The following is a 20,581-nucleotide window of genomic DNA, read 5'->3' on the forward strand; positions in this document are numbered from 1 at the left end:
TCCTCGCCCTGACTGGCCACCCCGTGATTGGATCTGAACCAGATTCGATCAGATTTCTCATGAAGCACTAGATCTAGTGCTCTCAAAATCACCAAGATTGATGTTCCCCAGGGAGCACTGGATCAATGCTCCCTATGGAGCACCCATCTATGCTCTCTGGGGAGCACGGAAACAGTGCTCCCTATGGAGCACCCATCTAGGCTCCCCAGGGAGCACGAGAACAGTGCTCCCTAGAGAGCACCCACAATGGGTGTTCCCATAGAGCACCACCAGATCGGTGCTCCACAAGGAGCACCACGTTGGTTGCTCTTGAGGGAGCACTGGGGAGGGCTTTTTTTTTAATAACAAAAAAAATTAAAAATAAAAAATTATAATTTATATAATACGATAATTTTTAAAATTGATAAAAGGTAAAATTATCTTTTCAATATTAGCATGTCATTAAACTAATAGCAATATTAATGGTAAGCTAACAACTGGACTTATGTGTCTAGCGTAAAATAGTTTTTGAGACGGACTATTCATTTTGAAAATTAATGAACTTTCGTAACAGTATGATTAAAAGTTAAAAGGTAAGGGTATTTTAGCCAAAGGAAAATGGAGATGGACATAATAGTATGGACCAAACATCTTCTGCAAGATATATATCTAAAACAATACCACCTACTATCATTTATCAATTATGGATGAATGATAATATTCAAAAATAATTCATCAATTCTCATGAGCATTAGTGGAAGAATCACCCCCTCACAAGAATGAAAGAAGTGAACCCTCCATTTATAATTTGACTAAAATAATGACTAAAATCAGGTTGATGACCATATCTCTTGTCCCTTTAGGAACCCTTACTTGTCTAGTCTTATAAGGAGCATGTCTTCTAATAGGACAATGGTAGGGTTTCATTGCAGAAAATATAAGAGAGGTGAAAGAGTAAACAAAATCAGGCTTGGACTTCATTCCTTTTCCTCAACCCTTTCAAGGAATGTTATATGTATGCTAATCCTATGGCTTAACAAAACAAGTGACTTCCCACACTTATGCCTCTTCTTTGAAAATATCTACTACTTATATTTATCAAAACCTAAATAGATCTTCCATCTTCTGCCCAAGTCCTACAAAATTAGTTGTGGAGCACCAGAAAACACAATTCAAATAAACGACCTCCAATAAACCTTAAGCTTTTTTCTATAATTTCATTGGTAACAAAAAATACCACGTATTTACAATAAGTAATATAGACACGCTTTCAACAAGAGATGCAAAACCAGGGACACCGTCAAAAGCTACTATTCCTATGTTGAGAAGCTGAGGAAAAGCTGTAAATTATCCCCCCACCCCATTCTCCAATCTTCTTTATACTTCTCTACAACGTAGAAAACTGACAAAGCTACATGCAAGTTGATAAAGTACGGACCTGGTCTGCTGATCATGCGATGCAAAGAATGCAGCCGATTACCTCATTCCTTGCAACTTAGGAGCCCCAAAATCTTCTTTCTACAATATCACTATTTACAAGGAAGATAATAGCACTTCATCAAACTCCTTCCTTCAAAAAAGTGGAAGACTTTCATCCTTAGGTCCTACAAGCTCAAAGAATTGTCTATTTCACTGTGCTATTGGTGAATCTGATCTCGCAGTGCCCCCTTTTTTAGGATTTTGGTGGACCTGTGAGAAGACAAATAAGACCATCAAATGTAGATAATATCCAAATTATACTTCAATCACAAGGTTATCAAGATATATTTTTCACTTCACAAATTGTATCATTTTCATCTTTCCAACACGCAAGTGCAGTCAAAAGGATGTACAAGACAACCACATACTGGCAAGTAAGACGTCCATCATGTTATCAAGAGATAGGTTGTATCTAGGAACTAGCCATATCTTTCTTCCTGAAGAATAATAATATTTATATAGATCCATAAAAAATGATTACATATTTTTCTCTGGAAGTACCAACTTGATCTCTAAATAGTCATTTCTATTGTTTAATATAGTTCATGTGCAAGTGTGCACATGCAAGAGAGACATGTTCAACCGAAGTAAGTTGAGGGTTATCAAATCATATGAAAATTATTTGTAGAGCATTCTCAAAAACCAGGGGCCATCAAACTAAACACACTAGAGTAGAAGAGATTATTTACGAGTAATAGATTCCCAGTAAACCTATTTTACACTGCTATCGAATGCAGATATAGAACTACTACCAGCTAAAACATGCATCAGGTCAACACTGCAGACTTACTTTTGCTAAGGATTGTATTCAAACAAATGAGATGTATCAGGCTTTAGTAAAGCAGTAGAGCAGAGGTTCACCTTTCATTTTCTTGGGTGGTTTGAAGCCACCACTTACAACTGAAGGTGGGGAAAGAGGCCTTTTTTGGTGCAAAGCTTTTGTTGATTGTTCAGACTTCTTTGAGGGAATTAGAGCTGAGAAAAGAATAGCATCAACAGCTTCACGTTGCTGTTTCCTTTTTGCATTTAAATTTTGAGAATTGCCAACTTCCTTAGTATCTCTACCACCTTCATTTGCTTCTCTCTCCTTTTTGTTGCCATCAGGTCTGGGAGTTGAAGCATGCAAGCTTCTTTGTTCATGCCCAGAAGATTTCTTTGATCCTTTAGGCATATTAAATTTCTTATTTTTCCCACTATGACCCGCTTCTTCTCCAGCATTGTTGTTACTTTTTCTCTCATCCATATGGGTTTTCCCCAAGTTGAATTTTACTTCACTACCCTTTTCCTCTTGGCTTCCATTACCTGTAACAAGTTTCTCCAAAATTGTAGACTTCACATTCTGTGATTTTCCTTTTTCAGCATTTGCAGATGCAGATGAAATATTCCTTTTAATTGGAGGACCACAATCATCTTTTTCTTTTCTTTTGCTACAGGGAATATCTTTCCTTTTCACAGAGTCATTGTCATCTCCGGAAACAGTCCTGATACAGTGAGACAGACTGCCAATATGCTTTCTGTTCCCTTCAAACTTTAGCTTTTCCCTACACTCGTTTTGTTTAACAAGCTGGCCAGTACCTCCGACCTTTTCAACATGCTTCACATGACTCAGATGATTATCAGAATCTTCTGGAAAAGGATTCTTCCTAGCAATTGTTTTAAAAATGATATTGTAAGGCCTTTTAATTGATAGAACCAAATTTCTTTGCTTAGCGTCCTTCACAAGAGCAGCCCAGTTATGGTTTGTCTGCAAAGTCCTTGCATTCCCCAAAATCCAAAGAGAGAGCTTGGCTCTTGTCAAAGCAACATTCATTCGTCTTACATCAGCAACAAACCCAATACTAGAATTTATGCCAGGTGTAGAGCTTGAATCTGCTGCTCTAACTGTGGACAGTACCAATATATCAACCTCCCGGCCTTGAAAACCATCCACAGTATTGAACTCTATATCAGCAATAACAGAAGAACCAAATGCACTAGAAAAGCGAGAACGCAAAAGCGAAAGCTGACACTTGTACGGAGTTATTATGCCAATTCTGCCACCAACAAACTCAGATGGATACCTATACCAATAGTAACAAATTTAAAATTATAAAAATAAATAAACAAGATAAATGATTTACTATAATAAAATCCCAAAAGGAAAAGGCCAAAAAAATACTTTTTCCTGAAAACTCTAAGCAGTTCGACTGCTGCGTCAGCCTCATGTTCATTATAAAGGGATAATGCACCAGAATTCTTGCCACGAAGCTCCTGACCATCAACAACATCATAAAACAAATAAGGACCAAAGCCCTTGGTCCCATGAAATGATGCTAATTTGCTCAACATTGTATCACCATTCAGCACCTTGTTGTCATAAAAATGCAAAGAAGGGAAGCGACATATCTCTGGATGCATCCTATACTGTCATCAGAAAGCTCACATATAAGATTTAATGAAACAAGTGTTGTGAACATTTTATGGAGCAGACACCATGCCCCTCAAGTAACAAATAATAGCATATACATCAAAATATTCCTGCAACAAGTATTTCACAAAACATTTGTCCATATAAAATACGTACATAATTTCTTCATCTTCCATAATCAATTACCATTGAAATGATAAATTTTGATTTACTTATCACCTAAAACAAAGTGCATCATATATAGAGCCACACACAGACATTTATGGAAAGCATCATTTAAGGTATGGGTATTGAGCACAGAGCCAAATCCTTACAAAAGAATGAATAGCATAACCAACTAGTATACCCAAAAGGAAGAGAGAGGGGGGGGGGGGGGGGGGAGTTGGAGAGCACGAGAGAGAGAGAGAAGGAAAAGAAGATTTTGCTCTGGTCAACACAGTTGGATTAAACAGCCTGCAAACCCTGGTAACAGTTCTTTCAAGGGGATAAAGCTTTAACTGAAAAGAAATTAGCAACAAACCCCGTGAATGAGAACCTTCAAGAAAGATCAATATCATCCAACAGTACTACTAAAAGCTAGATAACTGAAGAGTACTACACAATATGCTAGACTGTAAATATCTAAATATGCCATGTCTTTGATACTTGCCCAAAGACAGAAAGGATATGTTACACTAACGGACTGGGAAAAATGGTATACTACTTCATAACAATCAAGAGTGAGCACAATAAAGGCTTTTATCACCTCACACTAGTCTTCATGCTTTAGAGCATAATATTAAGCTACACAAACCACTAGATGAGTCGCATCAAGTTGAAACTATTAAAAAAGTGGATGAAAACATAGAATTAGTATCTCCTAACAAATTCTAGTCAAACAACATATTTAATCAATCAAGCTAAAGGAGAAAAAATTTAATACATAGTAAATCATGTTTTAGATAATAGGGTTGATTTGAGAGAAGAAAAAATCAAGAAAAATAGAGAAAGAAAACAAAAGGAGATTTGCTTTGGTTGGATTTTTATTAATTTTAATTTGGGCTGTGGAAATTAGTATGGCTCAGCCTGTAGTGAGATGACAATCTAATAGGTTTAATCATTTTGATGCCACATAGATAAAGACTTTTATGTGTCAGCGTTGTCTTACCACATTAAGGGTCAGCATCAACTCCAATACTATTTTAATTTGATTTGCACATATTGTTAATCTAGGAACTAGATTGAACATCAGCTAGTAGGTTGCCAGCTGCTCATATCACCATGCCATCCAAAATATAAAGAAGCTTAACATGATAGAGGAACTTAAAGGCCTTTTTTATGTTTTATAACAAGAATGTAATCTTTTTTTCTTAACATCATCTTTTTTATATTTTCTTTTGTTCAAGCATTTCACTAAATTGACACAAATGAGCTGGCCTGCAGATATGCGTTGAAACTATAAGTTAAATTTGATACAATATTCTAATCAATAAAGTGCAACCTGCATTGATCCTTAGTGGACTTACAAAATACGAATAAGAAGCCACAGAGATAACAAGTTGGATAATTCCAACACATGCTCAACTACATATTCGCATTTCCAGAAGTATACCTGATCTTAGATACTTATGCAGGTTTTTATTAGATGTTGGACATTATGCTCAATGGAAGGCAATCATCAAAAGTAACCAATAATACAATTAAGTTGTTATCATCAGTACAGACAATAGTATTAAACTCCAAGAGTTCCATTAAGATGTAGATACACAACCAAATCTCAAGGAACATCATTCAAGGATGCAAGTGAAAATGCTAATTTAAATATCATTGCGTGGTGCATTACAAAATAATACAAACACCATAAATTATGCAATTGACAATCTGATCAAATGAAATACTTATCCTTTAGCATGGCCTAAAAATTATCAGAAAAAAAAAAACTTAGAATAATGCGCACCCTTCAAGTCAGTTATGACAAAAATATGCATAAAAGATATTAGAAATAGACCCAGTGTCAATCTCAAGCTAACAACACCCAAGGCATAACCCAATATATGCACAAGAATATTCGTATGAACTTTCCAAATCATATAGCTACAGCAAACCTACATTCTCTTGCAGCCTAAAAGTCTTAACCTTAATATTCCTTAACATGTGATGACACCCATTTCCATGGTCAATAAATTTTAGTCTTCACCATAATAACTCTTAACACATGAGCACACTCATTTCCATCGTAGATCTTTTTTTTCACATCCAGAGAGTAGGCATTTGTAGATATGGCACGTCATACAACTGGGTAAAAATTTTCCAGAGCAGAAAGAATGTTAGGAATACCCAAACTTCCGATTAATATAGCAACAGCTAACTATATTCTTTTGCATCCTAAAACTCTTAACCTATTACCCCTTAACACATGAACATATTCATTTCCATGGTAGGTTTTTTGTTTGAAAACCAGAAAGCAACCATTGTAGAAAAGGGATACCATGCAACAGGGTGAAAAAGATTACCAGAGAAGAAAGGAATTTTATTTTAGACTTTACAGAACGGAATAAGCAACTGCAATATAGGTTACCTGTTCAGTAAGCATAACAACAGGATGACCAGCTCTTTGTAAGCGCTCAAACATGCTGCATTCATACATAAATTTGCTTGCAACATTAGAGAGAACTGTTGCAGGAAGCTGCTTCGGATCACCAACCTTTAAGCAAATATTTTTAACTTCAGAATAGATTCTCAAGTTTGCAAAATACAATTCCAAATATCTATTAAGTAGTCCTTACTACTTTAGCCCATACCATGATACATTTTGTCCCTCTTGACTTTAAAAGCTGAAGAGGAATCAAACTAGCAGGTTCCAAAGCCTGCAGTGGCAAATTCAAATGTTAAAAACCAAAGAGAAAGCAACAATAAAACTTAGAAGAAGAAAACATAAACAGAACAAAAAATCAGGATAATTACTTGAGCCGCTTCATCAATCACAACAGCATCAAAAAGAGTTTGTTCGGATGGATTGCCAAACTTAAAACTTGATATGGATGCAGCGCATACTCCATAGAGATCTCCACCACAGCCACTTAATGTGGTTAGAACTATTTCAGCTTCCTTTAGAATAAACTTCCGCAGTTTATTTCTTAATGCTTTGGTTTCTTCATTATTCTTCTTCTCTTTTGACTGAGTGGCACTAAGATCTTTATAAATTTGTTTCTTTTGTTTATACAATCGTCGTAGCTTTGCCTCTATTTCCATATCAGACATTTCCTTTACATCAGTTGCCTTATGAGCTCCATCTTCCAATGTTCTCTTCAGATCTGAATTACCATCCCGTATGTTTGCACGCTTGGTTTCATAGAACCTGATATTTTCAACAAGCTTTTCCAGATTAGATCGCAGTACCATAGAAGAAGACTCTACACTTGAATCATTCCTAGCATCACTTGCATGCATTTTCTCTTCTGCCAACCGATGATCAACAAGTGTATCAATAAAGAAGGGTAGTGAATTTGGATGCACTGTTTTTGCATTTCCAACCCTTACAAGATATGGTTTGTACTTCTTTCCATCTCTCCCATAGAGACCTTCACTAGATATTCTTGACACCAACTCATCTACTGCAGCATTTGACTGAGCACAAATCAACACTCTTCCTCTTGTAGAACTTTCTATTGATTCTTTTGACTTTTCAACATCCTCATTTAATTGTCTAGCCAAGGCAGCATCCTGCCATGCTCTTGCGACTGCAGTGGACTGGCTTATATGTGTCCTTGAATTGGTGAAAGAACTACAGCTTTGTTTCAAAGCACCATTCTGAGAATTCTCTGATTCATTTGTTCTCCGCTGAAAGGAAGCAAGCAAAACACCAACCATGGCCACAATAGTTCGGGTCTTTCCAGTCCCTATTGAATCAAGCAGGAAGCTGTAAATACAGCATATAGGATATGCTACTGGATGAAACATTATGTAAAATCACAATCTACTAAAAGTTGAAAGTCAAAACTAAGTAGAAATAAAGATAGCAATAACCTACCTGGAGGACCCTGAATAAGAGACAATTCAAAATCTTTCTTTATCCTCTGTGATCCAACAGCAACATTGAGAGCTTGAAGTTGGCTATCATTGAAGGATGACCTCAATATTTGCTGTAAGGGCTGAGACAGCTTACTAAACTCAACTCTTGGCTTATCAGGTATGGTAGAATCTTTGACAGGGTTTAAAATGACAGGAAGTAAGGGGATATCCTTTATTGAGGATAGTGCCTGAAATTCTCGAAGCTGGGGAGTAATGCTCATTATATGACTTGCATGCCATTTACTACGTTCAAGAAGCTGCCTCCTCGCTTGATTCAAACGTATTGAACCATTCTGAAGATAAAACCTAACCAACAGTATACTTGACCTTCTTTTATTGTCTCTCTCACGCCTCTCCACCTGTGAGCAGGTCGGTTACTTCGGTGAAATATGGACATGTAATCTAGAAACTTTAGGAAATTTTTTCAATCTAAAAAGAAAAAACAAAGAATTATACAAACCAATAACAGAGTGGCATTACATCATTAAAGCTAATGGGGAATCCAATCTTCGTCAACTTAAAGCTCAGAAATTAAAAATGAAGTTAATGAAAAGAAGGCTTGAAGTCTAAGCAACCTAGATAAAAAATTCAGCTCAATGAGAAACATAAGATTGCTGATTAAAAGTGAGGAAAAAGCCCTTCATATAAACAAGGGAGTATCAACCATCAAAGATATGCACTATTTTTGAGGGTCTTTGATTGAAAAGAACACCTAAGAACAGGTTCACATAGAACATGAAACTCTCAACCAACTGTTCCATCAGATTTTTAAATAAACCAAGCAATAATGCTAGCATGTTGCCGTAATAATCAGGTATTGAAGAACAAAATTTTTTCAAGATCAAAAAATTGAAATATTTGTGAAGCTAGAGAGAAGTAACGGATATTTCATTTTTCTTTTCAAGTGAAAATCACCAAAAGATTTTTTTGCTATTGACAATAATAAAATTTAGTAACTTTGGCATTAACTTGAACACCAATAGATTGACCCTTCACAATTTTGGGTTTAGACCCTAAAAACTACTCAAGCTCATTGCACTTTCTAAGGTGTCAGTTCAACTGAATTTATAATTCAATCATCATAATTCATAATCCTTACTTTGGAAATTGACTACTTAAAACCATATTTAACAAACAATAATTAAATTTAGAAGTCAATTAATGTGTCATTGAACTTGCTGCTTATATTCCTCTCACAATTGAACACTATGCAAGCATACAACTTAATTGACTATCAAAATATCAGGTCCCCCCATAACTATTAGCTTGCACTCGCTATAGGAGCAGCCTAATTATATTTATAAATGAATCATCAATCATACCAATTTGTAACCCACACTTCTGGAATCAAATATTTAAATTACCAAAACAAATTAAGCACGCTCTATAACTCTAATACCAAAGATTAAAAACAGTCCATAACTAAAAACAATAAATGAAACAGTAAAGGATAAACGGCAGTATTTTGTAGAGTTGGATGTTGAGTTCAGGGGGTAGGTCTGAAATTTTGGGACATACAGAAATAATAAGGTCAAAAAATAAGAGGGTGAGATATAAATAAACAAACAAAAGAGGCTGCACATGTCTGTCAAAAAAAAAAAACTACAAGGAAAAGAAAAGGCAAACGCTGCAATCAAAACAGTAACGATAAGACTTCAGTACATAGTATAATGTGAAATACCTTTCCAACCATATGAACATCATGGGAGACACTTTGCAAAGGCTCTTTAGTGAGCAAAACAAGATCATTCTCTGAAAAGCTTTTAGACGCTGTAGAATCATCACCCTCATAGACAAATCGAACAAGATGGAAATCATCAACCCTCTCAACTGACAGCACAGATATAGTTCCACAATACATGTCCTCCCATGAAGACATCTCCAGAAAGGAATTATGCAATTGTGCTTTAAACTCCTCCAAAACCAATGGCTGAAAAATGTTTACATACTGTTCAGGTGACTGAAATGACACAGGAACCTCCCTTAATTTGTTAAAAGTGCGACTCTCATCTTCTCCAGGAGATGCTATTCCCACCATTACAAAGAAATCAATTTCTAGTATTGGCCTAAACCAATCATCAAGTCTTGGAGGTTTGAACCTTTTAACCTGAGCTTCCAGCCTATGCAGGCCAAATTTGTTTTCAAAAGGTGATTTAAGTTGAATGACTTGCCTTTTAGGAAATAAAGAACCTGACTTTGCAAGAAATGATGGCTGTACTCTCACAGTTTTGAAAGCAACCTCCAATGGATCATCTGCAGCATCATGTACTAACTCCTTCAAAATTCTGTCACTTGTTCCAGAGACAGTTTTATTGCAACCCTGATTACTGCAGCGGGATTTGACAGATTCATCAAACTTGTTTTTCTTATCAACTCTACACTGAGATGAAATAACATTAGATTTGGAGTTGGAGCTTATTTCTTTCCTCTCACCATCAGGACCTTTTGACTTGAGAGAATGTGGTGGTTTGACTCTTGATTTCTCAAATTCCTGCTTCTGAGAAACAAGGGAATCTCTTTCAAAGGGAGCCTCCAATAAATCCTTTGAAGTATCAGTGGTGGTGCTACGCACATCCTTCTTGGCATGGCCAGTTCCCAATGTATGCTCATCAGAACAAAGGGACCCTGACTCATCATGCAACATGTGGTGATTTGACTTATCAGATGCCATATCTTTCTCCTCCTCATCATCAGAGAGAACAATCAGATTATTTTCATTCTTCCTTTTTGCCACGTTTAAGGAATCCAAGACCTTTACATCTGTTTCTTCAATAGAAGAAGCCTGCACCCCTGGTACAGAGTACCTTCCCTCAACAGAAAATGCTCCAGAAAACGACTTTTTTAACCTCAAGGTTGAATTTTCAATATCACAGGAAACTTCTTTAGATAATGAAACACAAAGACGTGATACTTGTTCTGTCAATTCATCCATGTCAACAGCATCTATATTCAAAAAGCATGTACCAAATGAATAAAACTAGTAATAGACAAATAATGATAACATGAATGACAAAAAAAATTAATAGGAATTGCAATTAAATTGATTGAGGTTGCATTCAGGAACTCACATTTAAGAGGAAGGATTTATATTTGTAATGTAGTATAAATTGTGTAGTCAAACTCAATGCAAACGTACGTTTTATGGTTACATACAAATTCATCAATTCGTTTGATCTCAAATGAGTAGTGAATTCAAAAAAACTAAATAAAAAAGTGCATTTCAAATGCATACTTCTATACTCATTCAAATACATAGATATGTTGAATGTTTATTAACTTTTAAAAAATGACAATATCCATCCTCACGATTCGTACAAATAACCAAACCCCCAAATACAATCCCAAATATTTGTTTTAGAATGCAGCATAAAAATAAAAAAAAAATAAAAACACACTGACCGCTTGAAATAAGATTTTCAATGGCAACAACCATCAATGGAGGACTATCACTCCTTAACACTTTGAGTGCATTCAGCAAAGAGATTATGGCCTTTTTCCAATATACAACAATGACCTTAAGTTGTGACTTTCCCCAGTCCATGAGATCATGAAGCCATTTGAAATCCATTAAATTCTGTAATGCCACTTTAAAATCTCCAAATGGTCTAACAAATGATGGACCAAGTCTTTCAAATAGAACAGGGAGGATCTCAAGCACACGAACACAAGTCATCTGAAAAGAAGGAAAATAATATCAACTATGTCTGCTAAATGAACTGAGCTATGATGCATCTGACAGAAAAATTTAATGCTGAATCATATTTAAATTGTACATAAGAACCACCATCATCTGTTCTAATTCTGTTTTAGCAAAGAACTAGCCAGCAGTGCATGTGCAAGGGCATATACACAAACACATGGACAGGCATGAACACACATAGGCAAGCACTCAAGATCAAACCTGTAATTGAATTGAACAAGGTCATACACAGAGAATTTGTAAGACCCAATACAGTTAGTCCAGAAAGAAGTAACTAGCTTCAGATGATGCCCATAGTAGTAATCATATGTCACATGCACTTCCATAATCAAGAATTCGTGAAAGAAACAAAGAGAACTGCAATAAAAATCCTATGATGATACCTGACAAAGACTGTAATCAATAAATGCCTTCCCTTCTATTAAGCACTTGCATATAGTTGGCCATGCAATTTCTGACAATAAGTAACAGAAATTTTCCCTTATTTTTAGGTCAATACTTGAGTGATTTCCGCCCATGGTTGTAGGCAAAGCATCAAAGCGTGGCTGCTTAAGAAATCCACCCTGCGAAGAGTACTTCATGATATTGGAGGCATTGGATGAGTTTTCTGCTATATCCGAATTAGGCAATTCCTCATCCGTAAGTAACTTGCGTAGAACAAAGAAAAAATGATGCAAAGTCTGAAACTTTAATAGAACAGTATCTAACTGAACCTGGAGAGAACAAGCAAAAAAACATCAAAACATGGTTTTTATACATGGAAATATATGAAGAGAACAACATCAGTAGAAGTTCATACTGATAATAAAGATGATGCCACTAGATCACTAATGTGCTGTAATTTTACAGTGCATAACATGTAGGCTATTGCAAAAAGCCATTTCCAGAAAATGATCCTCTAATAAAGAGCAATCCATGCTGAGCAAATAATCAGTCTCCATGTCAACAATATCAAATAAACAAGAAAAGAAATTACAGCTGAAAGCTGACTGTGCTTCTTTTAGAACCTACTGAAACAAGAAGTTAACACTTACCAGTTTCAAGGCATGCCTCAAGCCCAAATAAACAGCAGATAGAGAAAGACTATTGGAGCAAAGAAACTTCAAACCACAACCAAGACCCCGCGTATTTGAAACTTGCTCCAAGATACACTTGCCAAACTGCCTCACATTCTGCATCAGCAAAAATAACAAAGAAAGATAATAAATGAAGTTTATGTCTAAATCCTTCATAGAAGTTTCTTCCTTAAGGCAGGAAAAAAAAAGGAACAGAGAACATATTTCATCACTCAACCTATATAATAAAGGTAATGTAAGTTGATCTATGAGATCTAGACCACAATTAGACATACATCATTAGGGTCAACAAGCAAGAGGATCAAGCTTTGACCCATCCTCGGTTCCCAAGTCCATTGCTTTCGAAGCTCCCCTTGCCCCATTCGCACCAAAAAATGTGCAGTTAACCTGTAAGCAAACACTCAGCATTAAAACCTGCGTTTCACTTGAAACATGGGTTTCCCAATAAAGATAACAACTTGAAAACATATAACAGACATCGCTATAAAGTAAAAGACGTAGGAAAAAGTACAGACATGCTGCGAACCTCTTGAATGTCTTTAATAAAGGAAGACACATTGTAATCAATCTTATTGAGTTTTTAGATTCCTTCCCTCCACCATCATCAGAACCTGTTGGTAACTTCCATCCAAATGTAGAGGAGATTTCTGCAGCAGAAGATGAAAGCCAACCTCTAACATCAAGAGCCACTTCTGCACTATTCTCAGGCTCTACCATAGGGAAACAAGATCGAGCCCATAATACAGCCTTGGAAAATGATATTGGGAGAAGTGGAGGATCAATGTCAACTAGAACATCAATCCACAACATGGGAACGCACATCCACTCTCTATACTCCTGAGAAGTAATTTGGCTCTGGGCACTGAATTCACTCCAACAACTCATATTTTTTCCTTCAATAACCTGAGTAAATGGAAGGTCATTATCTTCTTCCTCATCATCTAGTTCAATACAAATGCTTTTCCCAATACTACTAGCAGTGCTGCAATTCAGCATTGAAGTTATTAGGGCAGCAGCATCAGACACAAGAATGGTTTGTACTAGATCAAAGGCAGGCTGCTGCAGGGAACTGTGGAGTGAAGAATCCTTCAAACAAGACACAAGCGAAGGACCCCTGTCCAGTATGATTGCTCAAATATCAGTCATATAAATCTGTTCCTTCGCAAAATCCCTTAACCATAATGAAACAAATATGTCGTGCATAAATATATACGTGTGGGAGTGTAGAGACAAGTTAATGCATCCATATATATCAGTAAATTATGTCCATCAACTAGATTTCCAAAATGCCTAAGAACAAGTATCAAACCTACAAGCTCCACAGAATGAACTTTTTTCCTCCAGTAAAAGAGGTGGTATTTAGTTTCAAACACACTCATAGAAAGTAAGCTCCATCTAATGTCAGTAGGAAATTGAACAAGCGAATGTATGCCTCTTATTTTATCCCTGGCCAAGAATAACTGAGGTCAAACTTGTACAACCATAATGCTTCAGCTAATACAAATGTCATTCTCTTCTACCAATATTTATGTTCATCTGATACGGTCTTGGCCCTCAAATCCTTTTCTCTGACATCTCAGCATGCTAATACTTAAATAACGACATTTCATACATCTCCACACCCTTGATTCCTAAACAAAGGTTTGAAAATTAGCATGATACAAATATGCAATAACACATACCAAATATGTGCACATTCAAAAGGAGGGCACGGTGGATTCATCTTGTAGCCTCGGTGTATGATAAGAAGAGCAATCTGAAAATACAACCTTGTAATAAGTAGCAAAAAAAAAAAATGAACCAAGACAAAACAAACTATACAAGAGAAAATAAGAAAGCATAAAGCATTGCTATCCTCCATAATCTAGAATACAGTAAGAACCTTGCAGGCTGTTTTTCTTGTTAAAACACTGAAGTTACTGCTCACAGGAACTTGATGGAGAAGAAAATAAAGGAAATGCCTGCGTTGCTTTTCATGTTCCCCATCTTGCAAAGCTTCAAGTGACTAAAATATATAAATAGTGCAAATTAACAACTTTATAACAACTATATATTCTGCAAAGTTAGTATCAAATGAAAAATAAGAAAACAACATGCCTGTAGAAATGGCTGGAAAAGATCAAAAATATCTTTATGTATCTTCTCGTTTCTAGTGTGAAAACACTGACCCAACAACGTGTTGCGCATCACACGTGGAGATAACGTAGACCGCAGCCAAAGCTTACAACCTTAAAGAAAGCGGAAAAACAAAAGGAAAACTCAGGTTTGACAGGGAGCAGTATGAATGCCAAAGACCAAAAAAAAAGGTGAATCCAACATTACACATACATCAACCTAGATAACAAAAAGAGGAAAAAAAAAGGCTCATACCAAGCATTTTGAAGAGTTCTTTTAAGCAACTAACAGCATGGGAAAACTCAGGCGAATCACCGCTGATGTGATTGAGCACAATATCAAAAAAGATGGGATAGCGCTCCAGTATTCCCTCTTCAAAAGCTGGAGGTTCCAAGAACTCAAGCCTTCATTTGCACAGAAAGAAACATAAGATTGCAAAAAACAAAAAAAAAAAAAGTTATACAAGTTCAAAAATTTAACCCTACTTCCTTACAATGATGTGATCCCAAGCCATATGGGTAACCGGTCCAGCTGTGCCCTTGTCCTTGAAGTCTCTATAGTTGAAGGCAATACTTCATTCTCCAAAGAGCCAATGAATTTTTTAAGCAAAGGTTGCAAAGGTTCCAAGTCTGTTGCTCTTCTACATACAAACAGAATAAGTTTAAGGAAATAAAATGTGATAAAATAAAATAATCTAAACCTTAGTTCAAAATGTTATGCAGCTATCAGCATTGTCAAGTATTCAAGGGATTATATGCATAAGAGGGGGGAAAAGATATAAAAACTCCTGATGACATACAGAAGATTGCAGATTGCACGACATGCAATAAAAGGATACCATTTAATGGTTTTCTACGAATCCAGACAATAATTCCACATTAGCATATAAAATAAAATCATGAATCAAGACAAATTCTACAAAGTCCTTGGCCTACTAAGAAAGTATCCACAAAGTTCAGACAATATAGCATTTCATTGCTCATTTATTCATAGAAGTAAACCAAATAAGTAAGTTTAAATGGAAATATGTTAAACTAGTGGAGACAATCTCTAGTCACTTGCTCGTAACCTTATGCAACCTAATTTCTTCCATCTAGTAGCACACGACTTAATAGGTGTTTGAATACACATATGAGCACATCAAAATTCCAATGGATATCCAAAACAAATGCATTAATGTAAAACCTCGAGGGGGAAAAAAAAGCAACAACTAAACCCCAACTCCATCTTGTCAAATTTCAACACCATGCCAACCAGCCGTATGACAAAAGAAAACAACATTATCAGCATATTTACAAAATGGTGACACTTAAATGTCACCACTTAAACTGCCCAAAAAAATCAGAAGAAAAAGAAGAGGGGAAAATGAACATAATAGGATTGGGCAATAGAAAGAAACAGTACCTCAATTTTCCCATAGATCTAGCTAAACGATGACCAACAGTCCGCACTCTTCTATTGAAAAAAAGCAATGCATAAACACCCTGAAAAATCATGTTATCTTGATGAGGTAGAAAGCAAAATGAAAATTTAAAGGCAGAAAAGAAGGTGCACAAACAACTTGCCAGTAAAATACCGGAAACTGTTGATGCCCAGCCAAAGCCAGTTCATGCATATTATCCACTGCCTCAATAAATCTTTCAAATTCTATAAACAAGGACTGATCATCTAATAGGACAGGAAACATCAGAACCTGTGATCAAATAAACAGTAAACAAACAACAAGGTGCAATCAGCATAAGATCAGTAAAAAAACAATATATATATATATCAGATAGCTATCAACTCAGCCAGAAGTTGTCATAACAAGATGAGATAAGTAACTCTTAGCCACTTTGATCATTGAAAGCAACTTGGCAAGCTTTATCCAACCCAACCTGAACTCTAAGGTGTATGGCTCTCTTTACTTGGTAACTTTTCAAAAAATATATATATTCCATTGAGAATTATGCTGCATATCCAACTCTTTAAATAATTTATGCCAAAAATGAGTGTAATTCAGGATAGAAAAACAACTGCTTCCAGAGTATTAGATAAGATCCAAATACTATCAATAAATCATTAACATGGCATAACAAGTGTACAAAATGCAAATGCTATTAGGCTAAATGCTCAATGCTTGTTGCCCAAAACAAAGTAATGAGATTGTGTTAAATTAAGCTCTACAAAGGAGCAAAGGCATTCCACATAACCCGAAAAACAATTGATTTTTCATGGGAGAAGTCACAATGAACCATCAGAAAACAATTTTTTTAACTGGAGGAGAAAACAGGGGGCACTAGTAATCGTTCACCATATGCCTTCTGCTTGTTCCTATAATCAAGAAAACTCTAATGCATAAAGCCAATACCCAAAAGAAATAGAAAAAAGAGACTAAAAAACAGTGCCCTTCAGGAAATTAGTATGATTTCAAATTGTCAAATTTAAGTACCAAAAAGAAAAAATGAGACAACATGTAACTATACCTCATACATGAGGTTGACAACCTCAGCATTATCACATACAGGATCATACTCCTGTCGCACCAATCTTTCATTTATCTCTCTCAAATGTTGCGTCACCCTTTCCTCATCAAGGTTCCGCAATACATCAAGAAGGGGGCCTATGGAGCACAACTCATATTCTATGCTATACATCTCCTGGGCTTGATGATGCTGAGAAACACATTGGATGCAATGACGCATTTCCTCAGAGATCCTTTTCCACAGAAGCCTGAGAGGAGAATCATTGCATTCATCTTTGAAATAATTGTAGAAAGTTTCCAAGAGAGGGCCCATTATGTCCCAAGAGCCGCACCAGATATGACTTTCCTTTGGCAAACTTATCAAGAAACTAAATGCATCTCCAAACCTGACATAAACAATCAAAAAAGAAAAATAAAATATCCCTGCCTCGCTAACTTTTAAAGGCAATAAACCATGAAGGAATCAAATATATTTATGGATAAATATGAGTCTGGCAAAGTACTAGCAATTTCCTTAATATATAGGAATGCAAGGAAAATAAAATAATGTATGAGGAAGCTCAAAAGGTGAACCTTCACATTGATAGAAAGTGTTGTATTCAGTAACTAGAAATCTTTAGCTATCCAAAATACAATATCACCTCAGTGATGTTGGCAACAATAATTCAAAGTTAAATAGAAAATCACATTAACATACATAGAAGTGTATAATTTGTGGGTTTAATTCACTTTACTTGGAAAGAAATAGAAGTGCATAGAAAAACAAGTAGTTGAGACCTTTTATTTTTGGGACAAAAGATAGTTATATTCATAATTGAAACCAAAACAACTAAAGTATAATTGTTATAAAAAGGGAAAGGAACTAAAACACATCCTAACATGATTTGTATATAGCACATTAAAATGGAAATCATGTTTTATGTTATAACGCTGACACTTACAAACAACAATTTTTCAAATTAAACAAAAGCAAAATACTGCATTCCTCTTCTTTTCAGAAGGACATGATTTAATAGCTACTTAACTTTATTAATTAGAATCAGGAAAACAAAATGGATCTCAGCTAGTCAAGGTTCCATTTGATTGTTACATTGCTACTTGCTTTTTGTTTCATAAAAAAGTAACTAGAAAGAAGCAAAAAATAGAAAATAAAACTATAGTTGATTAAAAAATAAATAATTAACTAATAAATATACCAACTCTTAACACAATTATAACTATTCTATATAAAAGATAATTATACTCTTTGTTCTCAAAAGAAGATTAAAATTTTAAGCATTAGTTCTTCAAAGAAAATTGTTTGCTTTTATATCCAATTACGGGTTTGAAAGCAAAAAGCAAGTAGCAGAAGTAATAACGAAGAAAGAGTACAGAATGAATCTTAATTCTAGAATTTCTCTACGAACTTTAACCATTAAACAACAGAAGATTTAAAAATAAAAAAATTCCAAAAAAATATTTAAAAAAATTCCTTATTTTTCTCTTTAGAAGACTTGACTTTTGGCCATTGTCTGTCCAATCAAAAACTGAAATGTCATTCCAAAGCTTTCCTTGATAAACATTGTCTGTTCAGTGGAAAGAAACAAAGAATTGAAAGCAAAACAATTTACTAAGCTCCCTTCATTTCCAAGAAAAAAAGTAGAAAGAAATAAAATAAATTTTTTGAACTGATTGCACAAGAAACTACGATCGTACATTTTTAAATTTTCATTTCTAAAAGGAAATAAACAGTAAGGGAAAGAAAGAGAGAAAGAACAACCATTCTTCTTTGCGCTTGTGAAGACGACGGCGTACAGAAGGATCGGTATCGTCGTTTTCTTCTTCCTCTTCTTCGATGCCTCTCCATCGATCCAACAACTCTCTTTTCGACAAAATCTTCTTCGTCATTTTCCAAACTAATTTTCCTATGATCGATAATAAAAATCCAAAAAATTATCAAAGATTTATCGCAGCTTTTATCATTATTATTATTATCATTATTATTACTATTATTATTACCATGAACTCCGCAGTTGAAAAGTTGCAAAACAATGTTAATAGCAATGAGAATTTTAGGGTTTTTCCGATTGGACAGGCAAAAGCCAGCGCCCTCAGCAAAGGAAAAGGAGACGCTGCTATCTTATAGGTAGGCTCCACGACGTCGTGTTTAACTAACTAGTTTCGCGCCTCTAGAAGATTATACTATACCGTACGATTTTTGACTGATATATATATATATATATATATATATATATATATATATGTTATGGTAAATTAGGCAATAAGTTTCTTTGTTAAGATAAAGTGGTGATTTAATCCTTATATAATAATTTATAAAAACTTAATTTTTGTTTTTTAAAATTAATAATTTTAGTCCAATTGTTAATAATGTTAAAATTTTTTCTATTATTTATGATGATATGATATTTTCTTATTAATGTGACATTAAATATGATGATATATTAACGATGATTTGGTATTTTTAATCTATTTCACGACGTTCTTTTCACTACTTTAAATTATGAAATATAAAAAAATTCAATTTTTTTGTCTTCTAGACTCTTTCTCAAAATCGTACTTTTGACCTATTTTTTTTCTAATCTTGCTTAAAATCATTAGCTTACATTGAATAATTCCACAACTACAATTATAAAATCCATATTATTGTTTAGTCATGTCATATCACATTACCATTACATTATTTGTAAAATGTCACATCATCATTGTCATGTTATTAGATTCAATGTTATATCAACAAAAAATGTCACATCAACACAATTAATAGAAAAGTTTTAACACATTGGATTAACATTGTCAATTTTGATAAGTATGAAGACTTAATTTTTACAAATTATTGTATAGGAACAAAATCCATTACTTTGATAAAGTACAGGGACTAATTACATAATTTGACCTATATTTTAAGAGAGTATATTTGATTTGTCAGGTGATTAAAAAAATGTCATTAGTTAAAATTAAAAATTTCCAGATCTTAATAATAACTGTGTAAAAGGGTTCTTTGTGAAAGGGAGAGGAAGTGTCGTAAACAAATAAAAGGGTATATCGGTGCTATTCTTGAAGTATTGAGTTGCATGATATGTGAAAGAAAATAGGTAAAGAACAAGTTGAGAATTAGGGAGTAAAAAGAACTAGAGAGAAGTTCTGGATGGAATGTGGTACTAGCTTTAGAAAAAATCGTCCAATGAATTGTGAAGGCTTTATATATAATGTCAAAAGAGATAGTTACTCAATATTAGGCTTTAATACACGTCATGAATAGCGTTATTAAGAAAAACTTGTGTAATAACCCATCCTAATTGACATTTGGATTA

General features: G+C 34.8%; 1 protein-coding gene across 3 annotated transcripts; it reads right to left on the reverse strand.

The window, feature by feature from the left end:
• Positions 1,151-19,356, reverse strand: LOC18595576. Of its 3 annotated transcripts, XM_018123596.1 has the most exons (24): positions 19,269-19,356; positions 19,030-19,174; positions 17,272-17,656; positions 16,383-16,499; positions 16,211-16,290; positions 15,300-15,446; positions 15,062-15,210; positions 14,789-14,919; positions 14,574-14,696; positions 14,374-14,447; positions 13,218-13,805; positions 12,967-13,078; positions 12,650-12,787; positions 11,999-12,328; positions 11,315-11,588; positions 9,597-10,858; positions 7,875-8,274; positions 6,809-7,743; positions 6,646-6,711; positions 6,423-6,548; positions 3,805-3,861; positions 3,617-3,708; positions 2,320-3,518; positions 1,151-1,668 (listed from the first exon to the last, which is right to left on the reverse strand). In XM_018123596.1, exons 2-24 carry the CDS (start codon positions 19,155-19,157, stop codon positions 1,652-1,654), a joined length of 6,930 nt encoding a protein of 2,309 aa, XP_017979085.1. In that variant the 5' UTR covers positions 19,158-19,174; positions 19,269-19,356; the 3' UTR covers positions 1,151-1,651. The 3 variants fall into 3 exon arrangements, with proteins under 3 accessions (XP_017979085.1, XP_007023652.2, XP_017979083.1); XM_007023590.2 differs by having other exon boundaries at positions 3,617-3,861; positions 15,300-15,443; XM_018123594.1 differs by having other exon boundaries at positions 3,617-3,861.

This window comes from Theobroma cacao, chromosome 6 (genome assembly GCF_000208745.1).
Source record: "Theobroma cacao cultivar B97-61/B2 chromosome 6, Criollo_cocoa_genome_V2, whole genome shotgun sequence".
NCBI lineage: Eukaryota > Viridiplantae > Streptophyta > Magnoliopsida > Malvales > Malvaceae > Theobroma > Theobroma cacao.

Bases quoted from the DNA above. Each gene is read 5' to 3' on its own strand.
- LOC18595576 (XM_018123594.1), bottom strand. From the start codon at position 19,157: ATGACGAAGAAGATTTTGTCGAAAAGAGAGTTGTTGGATCGATGGAGA. The intron at 16,500-17,271 runs GTATAGTTACAT...ATTTGATCACAG, and splicing joins TTGTCAACCTCATGTATGAG to GTTCTGATGTTTCCTGTCCT. The intron at 13,079-13,217 runs GTTCGCAGCATG...GTTTGCTTACAG, and splicing joins TTATTAAAGACATTCAAGAG to GTTAACTGCACATTTTTTGG.